We start from the raw sequence: 13777 nt of genomic DNA, 5'->3' as shown, positions 1-13777 counted from the left end.
ACTATCCTGGTTCTGACTTGTTACTGTCCTGGTTCTGACTTGTTTCTGTCCTGGTTCTGACGTGGTACTCTAGACATGCTGACGCCATATTTTCTTTATAATCAGAATAAATGGAGGCTGTTCCAATAAAATTCCTCCGGCGTCTCGCGGCTTCGTGGAGCAGCACACGCCAAAAGTACCAACACAACGCAGAGCAGAGACGAAGACGGTTACATAAGACCCTCAAGTGTTTTTACTTTTCCTTTTTTAGACCCAGTTCTGTTTCCAAACCCACTTTAAGACCCACCTTGACATTCATGTTTCAATCATTATCATAGTCATTACTATGTTATACTATATTATGTGAAAGAACTTATTGATCAGGCCGCCTCAAACCCCACAGCGCCCCCAGAGGCCTCCAGCTGCACTGCAGTGATGGTTGTAATGCGTTGTGGTTTCAGACACAGATTGTGTTGAGCAGAATCTGAAGTTTTGGTTTATCTCCGTTTAGAAAGACCACATAAAGCCTGTATCTGTGAGTCCTTAATGATCTGCTGTTCGACTGAAGGCAGATCATTAATCAGTGAGATGTTTTTCCTGGTGAACCTCCATTCATCACTTTTAATGAAGCTGAAGGAGCCGCGGCGCAGCTCCTGGAGGAGAACAGGAGGAGGCGATCTTCAGGCTCTGTTTCAGGTCAAAGCCGTCAGCTGCTTCCTTTCTTCTCCGACAGACGAGCCTTCAAAGCTGTTAAAGCGGCACCGAGCCAGACTCCACCTGTCACCGGGTTAGTGAGGGTCTCAGCAGGTGAAGACAACAATTAGGCTGTTCTGCTGCAACCCCCCCATAGCTACTGCGGGGGCCATGAAAGCTGAAAATGAGAGCAAAGCAAACATTTCTGCTGATGTCGGCATCTCCGCCGTGAATAACCGTCGGCGTTCCCTCCGGCTGCTTCCCCTGACACGCCTTCTGGGCGTCCTCCAAGAAAAACCGCCTCCCAGTTTGTGGCCGAGAATCTTTCCTGGAGTGAAGAGTCTGAGATGGTTCCTGAGGAGGGAATGAAGATGAGATCTGCTCATGATAGAATGAAGAGGAACGCTTTCACTGCTCCCACATGTAGTGCTGCTGCTGTCCTCACTGATGATCAAACAGACCAGAACCCATAAACCAGGGGTGTAGAACTCCTTTTGGTCTGGGGCCCGTCTGATCTCAAGTGGGCCGGACCAGAAACATGAAAGCAAAATAACCTTTGTACAACTTGTTATCTGTAGCTTTGTTTTGGTCTTGTTTTTGTCTTAGTTGGTAAAATTCTTTAAACAACCTAACAGTCTAGTCACTTATTATTTCACTTTTATTCACAGAGTCCAATGCAGTTCAGATGAAATGGATTTCCCTTAATATATATATATATATTCAATTTTATGCAGACTGAACGTTTTACATCTGACATTAAAGCAAATAAATACCATGTCTAACATATAAATGTATTGATCAATGAAAAATGTAACTCAATGAACCTTCTGGAACCGACGGACGCCCTCAGGAGTCCTGCTGGTCAGCTGTGAGATCAACGTGATCAAACGGCGTCTAAAATAAACGTGAACTTTTTTTACATTCTGTAGCTGATATGTTATTGAATTAAAGGCAGAAGATGGCCTTTATTTATAGTTTTTGGACAAAAATAATCTTATTTTAATAAATAAAGCGGAAGACAAACTTTGATCAGACGGCTGCCATGCAGGTCGGCTCACCTGTGGTGGGGGCGGGGCAAAAATGTCAAAGGGACAGCAGTGCTCTCAGGAGAGAAATTCTTCTTTTTTGGGCTGCCTGGAAGCTGAAGCCACACATGCAAACAGAAGAACTATTACTGTCTGTATGACAACATAAGAAAGGTCACATCATGGAGCTGTGAGGTCTGAGATGTTCCTCTACCAACACAAACTGTTCATGTGGGGCCCAAATAAGGAATCTGTGAATTTCACCTGGAATCATATTCTTAATTAAACCTAAACCTTTCATTCTTTGTTGTAAAAACAGTTCGTTAAACATTTTGGGGGTTTCACCGTAAATTGAATCCCATTTTTCTGTTTTTGCATGATTTTATGTCTGATGTGTGAATAGAACCTGGAAAAATGACTCAATAACGGCAGTGTCACATAGGAGAGGTTCCACTGATTAAAATGATACCAAATAAACATGTTAAATTGAAAATACAGAGGTAAATTCAAAAGTAAACAAATAGGGAGTTTTAGGCCCTATGTTCCAGAGGATTAAACTTTTATCCTTAACCTTCCTTTCGTTTGGCCTTCATCCTGTTTACTCCTTGATCTCTTGAATTTCCTTTGCTCACCCTTGTGGTAGAATTACACATTCCGGTCATTTCTTTAAAGAATCTTCTTTTTGGAAAATTCTTATATATTTTTTTCCTCCTAACTGGGCCGGATTAAACCATCTGGTGGGCCGGATATGGCCTGTGGGCCGTGTGTTTGACACTCCTGTCATAAACGAATGCTAATCCTTCTGGATCACGGCTGAGATAAGTTCTTGTTAGACAGAAAGGAGAATGGCAGACAGAAAAACGAAATGGAAACAAGTTTCATGATTTATAAAATCTGTCAGCTATATTTATCATTCTGCTATCGAGTGACTCTTGTGTCTCCTTTTGCTAAATGTCTTCAAAAGAATGAATTCGGTTTGAATTCTCCTCATTTCAGTGGATAAACAGAGCCGTGAAATGTTTGTTTTACTGAGAAAATCTGAATCCGACTGCAAACCCGACCTGCTGCTCTGCAGCTACAGTCTGCAGCCGTGATGGTTTGAGGCAGATGTTACCCAGAATTCAGCTTTCAGCATGCCCCCCCGCCTCTGTAGGAAGTGAACAGCCTCTGTGCCCCCCAGGACTCGGAAACGCAGCGCCTCCTTCTCCTCCCGCCAGTCACTTTGGATTTACTGATTGGCCGTCAGCTAACCTGTGGATGAGAGGCCGCGGTGGCTCACGTCTGCATGGATTACGGCTGCCCGTTCATTCGGACGGTTGCTTCTGGCAAGAAACCGACGGAGGAGCGCAGGGGGCTGAAGGAGGGAGGCTGGGATGGGTCCGGATGCAGCAGAACTTCCAGGAACGCTGCATCCATTAGAGGAGGGAACTTTTGTGTTGTTTGTTTGTTGTCTGTTCGTGTGTGTCCAGCAGGCGCTGAAGCTGCGGCTCTCCGCTCATGTCACAGGAGTGACGTGAGTTTACCGTCACAGCAAGGCTGCACAGATCCAGGGCAGAGGTCACAGGAACCTCTCTCCAGAACAGGATTCCAGGTCTCTGTGCTCGCTGGTGAAGGGAGACCTGAAGCTCCGCTGGAGAAGATTCCCCGTTACCGGTTGGTCTGTGTTCCAGTACTGATCTATGGTCATGAGGTCTGAGTCGGGATCGAACGAACGGAGAGATCGGAGTAGATCCTCTTCTCCACGTCCTGAGGAGCAGTTGAGGTGGTCGGGCTTCTGGTCTGGACGCCTCCCTGGGGAGATGTTCTGGGCATGTCCCACTGGAGATGGAGGCCCGGGTAGACCCAGGACACCCTGGAGAGAGTGTTCTGTCAGAGTAAAGGGCTGTTTTTCAGACTCTGGAACACAGACATGATTTCAGGTATTTCACATTTTTCTGGGTCGGTACATGACCCCACACGTGTTCTCTACTTGTGATACTTCAGTGAGAATCTATGTAAATAGTCATGAGTATAAGACACATTGCATGAGAAGGCGTGTCCAAACCTTTGGCCTGGACTGTATGTAGACTGTATGAATCAGGTCGTCATCCTAAATGAGAAATTCCTCTTAACCAACCAACCTGTATAACTAAAGGCTCAACTGGAGTGAGACCATGAAGAACTTCAAAAACAAATTCTCAAATGAACAGGGAGTCAGTGAAGTGGTCTGATGACCGGACGGATGTTTGTCTGAATTCTGGACTAACTGGAGGTGATTAGGTGATGCAGCAGTCTACCCCAGAGGTGATCAGATGATTTTCTCTATGAATTCTATTAATGTGAATAACAGCATAAAGTCGTTGGAGTTTATATGAAAAGTTACAGAACAAACCTCCTAAAGATAACGATTTATTTTCAAAAACAAAAGCCTTCAAATGCTCCACATTATTGATGGATTGTGAGGAGCTGAAAGGATCGTTTGTTGAATTTACTGTAACATATTTACTGAAATCTAAAGTGATTCAAAACCATCTTCAGGTTACATTGAGTATAGGACCCTCATTTTGTCTCAGCTGTAGTTCTTGTCTCCACATTTTGAAGAGTTTCTGCTGTTTGCACTGTAACTGTCCTTCAGGAAAAGGCTGAACAGCGCCATCCTGTGGCCGCAAACGGCGACCTTTAAAATGACACTAAGAGCGGGAAAATTTATATAGAAACGTGAGGAAGTTTCATAAAACAGATAAAAAACGTTCTCCAGCATGTTTTAGAGGACATAAGGAAAAAAAATCTGTTTCCGCCCGGTTTCGAACCGGGGACCTTTCGCGTGTTAGGCGAACGTGATAACCACTACACTACGGAAACGCTGGTGACCCGATGAGGAGAGGAGTTTGACTTAAAGGTTTCAATCTGTTCATAAACATGGTCGTGGTGGATGTGATGGCACCGGGCGACGGAAACTTCCGGCCGATTGAGCATGAGGAACTCCAGGAACTCCGGTAAAAGCTACCGGAGGTCTGGAGGGTGAAGATGCTGCCCGCGGAGACCGGGGCGCTCGGGGCGGGAACTGCTGAGCTCGCTCGTGCGACCAGCACAAACACTGATGGAGCTTCCTGTTATGTCAGACGCTCGTTTTTAAATGAATTCAAAGTTAAATCCCGGTGCGTGACGTGTTCTCCACATCTCACCTTGAGGAGCGGTGAGCTGCAGACTCAGCTCCTTCAGGAACCACGTGGTGGTTGAACCTTAACGTTTCCTCTGCGTCTGTGCGACCGTGGAAAAAGTCCAACACTGGTCCTGTTTAGAAAATTAAATGTGAATAGATACTTTCTGAAAAACAAACAATATAATATTTTTTTGTCATTTTTTTTTATTCGCAAATCTCGATTTTTGAAAGACAGTCCAATGTTGTTGTTTTTTGTTTTTTTTTTAAAAAAAACGACCTTTATCTTTTTTGTAAATCTCTAGAAAATATAAAAAATAAAAATGCCACAAAACTTTCAAATAATTTGCCAGTTTACCTGGACTGATGTGATTTTTCCGTAATTAGATTTCGGAGTACAGTCAGGAATTTCATTTTAATGTTATATATATTTAATTTTGCTGATTTGGTTTATATTATATTTTTGTCTTCTTTTTCTCCTTTACTAATTCTTAAATTGATTTCATTTTGTCTTCACATGTATACATAGACAATGCTTTGTAATGTCTAACGTGTCAACAAAAAAATGTAAAAAACCTTCTGAAGATCAAACTTCCTCTGAGCATATTAACCGTCAAATTTTGAGTTTTGAAACCTAAAAAACATTTGAACCTGAAAATGACAAAGTTTATTTTTGAACAGCAAAAAGTTTTGAACATTTATATTTTTTTGACCAAGCAGCAATATTCTTTTAAATTTAATTTATTTGAGTTTTAAATATTATGGACCCCGATTTAGCTCCATATCTGTGTCCCTCTCTGACCACCAGAGGGAGCCATATCCTGAATATTAACCTTCCCCCGGTCTGTTATACACCACATTTCCCATCAGCCACTGCTCTTAGAGCCCTGATGTTCCACCAGCTGCTCCTCATGCAGACATGGAGCTCTGCTCTGCGTCTTTCCTGTGGTTTGACCTCGTTTGACCTCGTTCAGTCGTCCTGCTTCCATTTTAGCTCATTGTCTCCTTGACCACAAACTTGTGTCTTGTATTTGATTACTAATAAACACTGTTGCATACAGATCCCAATGTCTGTCCATCATATTAATGCAGTTTAAACTCTTTCACCTCCAGATCAAAAACTTTTCCGTTTCTCTTCGTATATTTGTCTGCAGACGGCGGCGTGTTCAGTATCTGCCGCCGTCTGCAGAGCGCTCCAACAGAACCTCACTGACAGCTCAGAAGCTCCTCCATGCCTGGAGACTGAAACCTGTCAGATGTTTCTATCTCCATCACTGAAACAAGCATGCTTTTGTTCTAATAAACCCACGGTGGAGGAAGTATCATCATGTGGGTCTTCTCTGGTTCCTGTTTTCTGTTGCTCAGTTTTGGAATAAACGAGTTCAGCTGCCGACCACAACAGCAGGACTGAGAGAAGAAGCTCTTCTCTTTTCTGCTCATAGAGGCTTCAGGGAAACTCCCGGCCTGCAGATGTGCTTCAGCTGTCACATCTTCAGAGGACAAACGGATCTTCATCTGCTTTCACAACCGTTTCAGTCCGTTTAGAAGGAACTGCTGCTCAGCAGCTGCAACACGTTAGTCACTGAGGGGCGAGTATATTTAGAAATCTGATTTACATGAGACTTTTTCTGCTTTCAGAGTTTTTTCTCTGTTGTTTAGTTTAGTTTTGATGAAAAATGTGGCCAAATACTGAACTGAAACATTAGATTTGATTAGATTAGATTAGATTAGATTAGATTAGATTAGATTCGATTCGATTCGATTCGATTCGATTCGATTCGATTAGACATACTTTCTTCCCTCCACAAGGATAAACGTGATGTCATGGTCATTTTTTTGGCAGATAGTGAAACGGCTTTCTCATTATTTCTTTTCACCTTCTCACGGTTGTTTGTTTGTTTGTTTGTTTATTAATTTATCCGGACAGCGTACAAATACATTGATCTTAAAAAGTAAAGATGCTAGCACCAGATTGTAGCTTAGTAGCTAATTTTCATCTGTAGTCATTTACAAAACAATCCAAACATTATAAACATATTTACTATTTTAAACTATTTTCAAAAGAATCAATTTACCAATTTCTTAAAGAAAAACAACTCAAAAATAATCATGTTTACAGTTTAAAATAAGATAAAACAATCACACCAAAGGTCTAGTTCTCTGATAGCCATCAAATGATGTGTATAATTAGTGTTACGTCTGACGGTAAAATATCTGTTAATGTGAGCCAGGCTGATGCTCCAGGATCCATTTCTTGCAGAAGTCTTCTATGTTTTTGACATTTGTTGGAAGTCTTTTCCATTCCTTGACGGCCCTGTAGGAAAAGAGAGAAAGTGGAGTTTCTCTTAGGGACGCTGCAGTCTCCTCTGGATACCTCCACCCTCTGAGCTGCGAGCATATGAAGTTCTTAAGAGGAGATGGGGCGGTTTCATGGAGAACTCTATGATCTAAGTGAATGTCAGAGTATCTGATCAAGAGGTCAACACTTAATATTTTAGGTTTTTCCAAAATAAAGAAATGGTGGTAGCGCTTGAATTTCTTGTTGAGGATTTCAGATCCTGAATTTGCAGAGACCTTAGAGGTTTGAGGACTGTTATGGTGCCCTGAGACCATGATGTAATGCAGTATTTCTGATCTTTTAAGGATGATTTTTAAAGTTAAGTGTAGGGTCTAACATCACACCGAGATATTTCAACTCAGCAGCGTTCAGGAAGAACATGCAGGACTTGTTTGTTAGAGTTGTTGTTCACTGACCGTTCTAACGTGGAACCATGAAGTCTCCTAAGTCACAATATGTGGCCAAATAATGTAAACGTTCAAGAAAGGTAATGCGTTCCAGGTAGATTTTGTTACCATCCTGTGCAACATGTTACCATGGTAACCTGACAAAATGAAGTCATTGACATGTTTGGACATTAGACTTTAATTACCTGGTAAATGACGGTAAACGACCGTTTCTACGAGTCTAAATGAAATCTTGTGTTAACTTGAGTCTGAAAAGAAGAAGAGAAGGAAACGTTTTCTTCTGTTTTCATTCCAAACTCAGGAGCAGGTTTTACAAAAATCAGTTTAATAGAACGATCTCACTTTAATGCCAACATGATCAGGTCTCTGAGCAATGTGGGCGTGGCTAATGATGATCAAACTGAAATTGTGACAGATGTGAAAATCCAGAGATGCGTTTCTGTCAGCAGGTCTGGAAAATGGTGATGGTTGCCATGGAAACCTCTGCTGCACAGTCACCGTCATCCTGGAGCCTTTCAGATTCTGTACCTGCCGGCGTTCTCTGACGCTAAGGCCGTGAAAAAGATTCATAAAGTTTTCCGTCTTCAAACATCTTTTGACTTAAATCTCATCAGGAGAACGATCCGATTCACAGGAAGGGTTGGGAGGAACCTCCTGACACAAACCGGAGCCATCTCCTGAATGAACATAGTTTTTCAAACGTCAGTGAAAGCATCAGAGGCTTCCTTCCTGTTTTCTCTTCCTCAGACCGCCAGCTGCTCTCGAGCTCACAAGCCTCCATCCAGCTGCATCCAGCCGCCGCCTCGCCATGGAGGAGGTCTACGTCCGCCACGTGGAGCTGCTGGGCATCGAGAAGCGCTTCTTCCCGAGTCAGCACTTTGTAAGTCTGAAGCTTGGTCTGCCGGCTCTGATCCTCCGGCACTGACGCCGCTTGTCCTGTTGGGTTTAGGTGTACATGCTGATGGTGAAGTGGAGCGACCAGTCCGAGAAACTCATCTACAGGAGCTACCCTGAAATCCACACCTTCCATGTGAGCTCCTGCGCTCGTCCCGACAGTCGATGAGGAGCGTGGTCTTTATGTGAACGTCTGTCATGTTGTCTCCCAGAAATCCCTGAAGGAGATGTTTCCCATCGAGTCTGGTCAGATCGAGGCCAAGGACAGAATCATCCCCAAACTTCCAGGTGAGGCTCCTTCACTGTCCTCCTTTATTATCTGTGTCCCTGTAACGAGGAGGAGCAGACCTGGAGGAGCACAGGACGCCTCCTTCAGCTTCAGCTGATGATGCAGTCTGTGTATGGCTCAGGAGTCCAGTTCTGAGGATCAGAATTGGACTTCTGTCCTTCGGTCACACGTCCATCACTTGAGCCGGATCGGTCACGCTCTCAGTGAGGGAAATGTTGGTTTGATCGGACGACAACACGCCCGTTTCTGTTCAGAAAGCTTCGTCCTCACCGCGAGGACATCCGCTCTGACCGCAGGAATCTCATGAGGATTCCTGGACGTGGAGGATCTGCTTCGTCTTTCCTGTTTCAGCCAAACTGAAACATAACTACAGCAGCTTCAGCAGTTTCACTGTAACTTCAGCATCTGCTGTCGTCCTTCGATCAGAACCCCTCATGAACTAGTGGTTCTTCAGCCCCACAGGTGGATGAGAAGAGAGACTGCAGACAGAGTAGTAGCACGACAGCATTTACTCAGTATCCAGAAAGTTCATTTCCAGGTGTGACGGCAGGTATGAAGAAAGCAGCAGATCGCTCGTTCTGATGAAAACAGAAGTGCTGTTTGAGAAACGGTTGTTACAAAACCTGTGTTGCAGTCAGGAAAAGGAGAAGCAAAGACCTCCTGCTTGGTGCAACAGCAGCGTCGGCTGAACCGCGCTCACCACACCTCTGGATGGTTTCCGTCTGTAAACATTTATAGAAAGCCTTTCATTAGGACCCAGAGAGCCTCACGGTCGCTCTGCTGTCCTACACGGCGCCAACCATCAGGAGCAATGTGGGCTCCAGTGTTTTGCCAAAGGACACATGCATGGGAAAGGTGGGAATACAACCAGCAACCTTTCAATTACAGGTTGACCGCTCTACCACTACACCACAGCTACCTTCAGTGTAACATCAGTTCAGAACTGGTTCAGATTTGTTCAGCTCCGTACAGCCCCTCAGTCAGCAGAAGACCCTCAGGTGTGTTTCAAGAAGAAACACCTGAGTGATCCACGTTAACCCCTTCATAACTGACCAAAGGTCCATGAAGATTCAGAAGGATTTGACTGAACCCTTTTCTGCTCTTGTCTTTGCGTCCTCAGCACCACGATGGCTGGAGAGCCAGAAATCAAGAGAGAACCAGAAGACGACCTTGATGGATTACTGCCACCTGCTGGTCAGCCTGCCGCCCCACATCTCCCGCAGCAAAAAACTCTCCAACTTCTTCAAGGTTCGGCCTGAGGATGAAAACCCGCCGGCGCCAAACATGTGCGTTCCTCACAAACACTCAAGGAACCTTCAGCGTCTCTGTAAGTCCAGAATTCCTGTTTGACCCGACCATTCCCTCTCCAGAACCAAGAGAAACGAGACCTTCGTGGTGTCCAAAGAACTGGCCCAAGGCACAGCTGCTGGTGAGACCACCTCCATGCACAGAGTCCGCTAACTTCCTGCTCACTGCCCCGTGCACTCTTACCAACCGGCTGTTTCTTGCAGAGATCTCTGGGCCCATCGTCTTGGACACATACAGAGTGATTGCAGACTTTGAAAAAACATCTAAACACGAGCTCAACCTGCACGACGGCGACCTGGTGGAAATCTTGGAGAAAAATCAGAATGGTGAGTCTCCACCTCCACCACCCAACCACCTGAAAGACCAACAACGAGCAAAAGCAGGATGGAGACATCACAGAAGGAGTTTTAGACATGTAAAGAGTTCTATTCAGTCTTCATCTCGTCTCGTGTTTCTTCTAGCAGCCAAGTTTTCTTTTAATGATTTGTATTTTACATCAGTAGTCATGATTCAGAACGTTTTAAAGTTTGTGGGTTGGGATAAAAGAGAAAACTCTAATTCTGAACAAATCTTGTCTCTTTATCACTGGCAACATCTCCAGCCAGAGCTGACCAACCAGGCATCAGATCTTCCTTCTTGGAGACATGCCTCCCTAAGAATCAGAAATGTTAGAAATGATGACGTTCAGCTTCCTCTGCTCTCTGCATGTGGTGGTTTGGTTTGAGTTTTTCAGACATGAAACAAACAAAGTTCTGCCACCTGATGCATGTTCAGGTAGATCCAGGTGTGACAGTCCTTCCTGTTGTTGTGTTGAGGTTGGTGGTTCTGTCTGTGCGAGACCAAACGGGGCTGGGTTCCTGCGTCTTACTTGGAGCCGCTGGACGGACCAGACGAAGCCGAGGAGGCAGAACCGGACTATGAAGGCAAGAACAAACCTCATCCGGCCACTTTCACACTGAGCTGTTTGGTCTGGTCTTCCCATGGAGAATGTGTTTTGGTAACAGCTGACCAAAGGGCAACACTTTTCACCGGTTTAAACATGAAAACGGTTCAGTTCATCGTGTTGCCTGTAGGGGTCCAGATCTCCAGAACCAGCGGTACCTCTGAAGAGGTCAACTTTCTGCCTCGTTGGTTCTTCACATTGTGGCTCATTGTTTAAGGACTTCATCCTGTCAGGAATCTGGAGATTTCTCTAGGCGTCCTGCTTTGATCAGGGGGAGGGGCTTCTCTTAGGAACATGGTTAACAGCATCATCAGCAGCCAGAGCTGCTGACAGGGTTTTCACTCTTACTAACATGAATGAAGTCAGACCGCCAGCATCATTGTGTCTCCAAAGGAGAGCTTCACGTCACCACCAACGCCTACGTGGCGGAGCAGGAGGACGAGATCTCTCTGGACCTGGGGGAAACGGTGGAGGTCATTCACAAGCTACTGGATGGATGGTGGGTGGTCAGGTAAGATGTTTGCCCCGACCGCAGGTCTGCCTTGATCGGCCTGAGCTGGTCCTCCCTGACACTGGTCCAGTTCTGTCTTGAACAGGAAGGGGGATGAGACGGGTCATTATCCCTCCATGTTCCTGACCAAAGCCAGCAAGAGAACCCAGACGTTGAGGGCCAACATGCAGGGACAGAGGCCTCCTCCACGCAGGTATGAACACACCGCCATACAGATAATTGTGACACGCTTCAACAGGATCACAGGTTGTTCCTTCTTAAAGGAGTTTTTTATTTCTGAAACAAATCAAACACCAGATGGACCTTTTAGCCAGTTCACTTTCTCTAGAGCGTGCAGTTTCTAACAAATGACTAAAACAAGAACCCTGCAGACTGACAGGAAACACCTCTGAAACTACACCTGGAAAACCAGGTAAATAGGAGCGATGGTTTACATCAAGGCAGTAACTTCAAAGTGGGCGAGGCAAATAGTGAGTTTCCAGCTAGCAGGCTGGTAAGGTTAGAGTAAAGTGGTGAAAGACGCAGCAGCACATTGTGGTGGACCAGTTTTCTGTCCTTGATCAAAGACAAAGGAGAGGCTTCATCAACTATTAGAGCAGGCATGTCCAAAGTCCGGGCCGTGCACCAAATGTGGCCCCTGTTCGAATTCCCACCAGCCCAAAGACTCCCTTTATGAACTCCCTGATATGTGTCCTCCAGCACTCCCTAAAAACTGCATGTTGGCTGAATTGTGTTTTAAGCCTGTGGTAGTGCTGTCCTATGACCCTTCCGGGACACTTTCTAGCTCATTTTCAACAAATCAACTGTAAATAAAAAAGGGAAAGTTGACAGCGAGGGCAACCACTTCAAGGACAAGCAGAAATTGTCAGATTTTATCAGGAAAATACCAAACAACTGCGTCTGCTTGACCAGGAGACTGTTGCTGTTTTCAAGGAGTTCCATATCAAAAGAACCAGATGAGACACATTAACTCTGACAAGGTTCATGGAAATGGGAAGGGACTTTGCAAAGAACTGACAAGTTCATTTTGGTTAAAAGACATTTGGATGTCCTTGTATTGTGAGTGAAGAAATGAATGATTATTAGAACAGTTTGAAGACTGTTGGCCCTCACAGATGTTCACCTCTAATCTGACCTTCTTTACAAAGGGTTTGGACATCCCAGATTTAGACCTAAACAGGTTCAGATGAAGGAGGGAACCAGGACAACAGGGCAACAGAGAACAGGATTTAAGGTCCACCAAGATAGCCTCAAACTGCAGATGAACGAAGCCTGAAGGAACTCTTGGCTTCAGAGAAGCAGTATCCAGGAGCTGCAGAGAAAGGAATCAGGATTCAGAAGACATGAGCAGAAAACATCAGGTTTCCTGATGAGGATGACGTTCTTTAGGATGACCTCTCAGACACAGGTCGTTCTCCATCTGGTCAAGTTTTCTGCTGATGAACTGCATTGTTGACCACATCCAGTAACTTAGCCTTCTCCGTGAAGCTGTCAGACCCTTTGGATTTAGAAAACTAGAATCATGAAACAAACCGTTCCTCCTTTGGTTTCAGGTCAACCATCAAAAATGCCAAAAGTATTCACAACAAATCTCGGCAGCGTCTCTCTCAGGAAGCCTACCGCAGGAACAGCCGCAGATACCTGCAGCAGAAAGGCAGTCGCCTGGCGTCGCCTCACAGAGGCTCGGGGAAGTCTCCTCTGAGGGAGAGGAAGAACCACGGTAACCCTCACCCCATGCTCTCGTGTGACCACAGGTTCAGGTGAACTGCACCATGTTTAATGTTTGATTTTGGCTGACAGATAACATTCCTGAGCTGCATGGATCTGAGACCGAGCGCAAGAGAGAAACCCCGGTCATCCCCCCCCGGCCCAGTCCTGAGCTCATCCTGGAGCGCTGCACTGCAAACACCTGCAAGAAAGTCAGCATCCACAGATCCCAGTCCGGATCTTCTGACCAGAGCCGTGACCAGAACTAAACCACACTTCTCATCTCACATCATCCAATGCCGTTTTTCTACTGCTTTCAGGATGGATGATGGATGGATGGGTGATGGATGGATGATGGATGATGAATGAATGGATGGATGGATGATGGATGATGGATGAATGGTGGATGGATGGATGATGGATGGATGGATGAGGGATGGATGATGGATGGATGATGGATGGATGATGGATGATGGGTGGATGATGGATGATGGATGGATGATGGATGGATGATGGATGGATGATGGATGATGATGGATGGATG

At 45.1% G+C, this 13777-nt stretch overlaps 1 protein-coding gene, 1 long non-coding RNA gene and 1 other non-coding gene across 3 annotated transcripts; 1 reads left to right on the top strand and 2 right to left on the bottom strand.

Annotated features, from left to right (window-relative positions):
• Positions 1–2578: 2578 nt before the first annotated feature.
• On the bottom strand, positions 2579–5542 carry LOC112141397. The gene is made up of 2 exons (XR_002918386.2): positions 4862–5542; positions 2579–3549 (listed from the first exon to the last, which is right to left on the bottom strand). It is a non-coding gene; the product is annotated as an uncharacterized LOC112141397 (long non-coding RNA).
• trnav-aac lies at positions 4466–4538 on the bottom strand. The gene has a single exon. It is a non-coding gene; the product is annotated as a tRNA-Val (tRNA).
• Positions 5543–7571: 2029 nt separating the features above from the next.
• Positions 7572–13660, top strand: ncf1 (neutrophil cytosolic factor 1). The gene is made up of 11 exons (XM_024264229.2): positions 7572–8461; positions 8531–8611; positions 8688–8763; positions 9885–10050; positions 10135–10193; positions 10276–10398; positions 10888–10995; positions 11409–11526; positions 11612–11719; positions 13080–13246; positions 13327–13660. Exons 1-11 carry the CDS (start codon positions 8390–8392, stop codon positions 13500–13502), a joined length of 1254 nt encoding a protein of 417 aa, XP_024119997.2. The 5' UTR covers positions 7572–8389; the 3' UTR covers positions 13503–13660.
• Positions 13661–13777: the final 117 nt, after the last annotated feature.

The sequence above is a fragment of the Oryzias melastigma genome, linkage group LG14 (genome assembly GCF_002922805.2).
Source record: "Oryzias melastigma strain HK-1 linkage group LG14, ASM292280v2, whole genome shotgun sequence".
Taxonomy (NCBI): domain Eukaryota; kingdom Metazoa; phylum Chordata; class Actinopteri; order Beloniformes; family Adrianichthyidae; genus Oryzias; species Oryzias melastigma.
The sequence above is the reverse complement of the archived record's forward strand: the minus strand, read 5'-3'. Positions and strand labels throughout refer to the sequence as shown.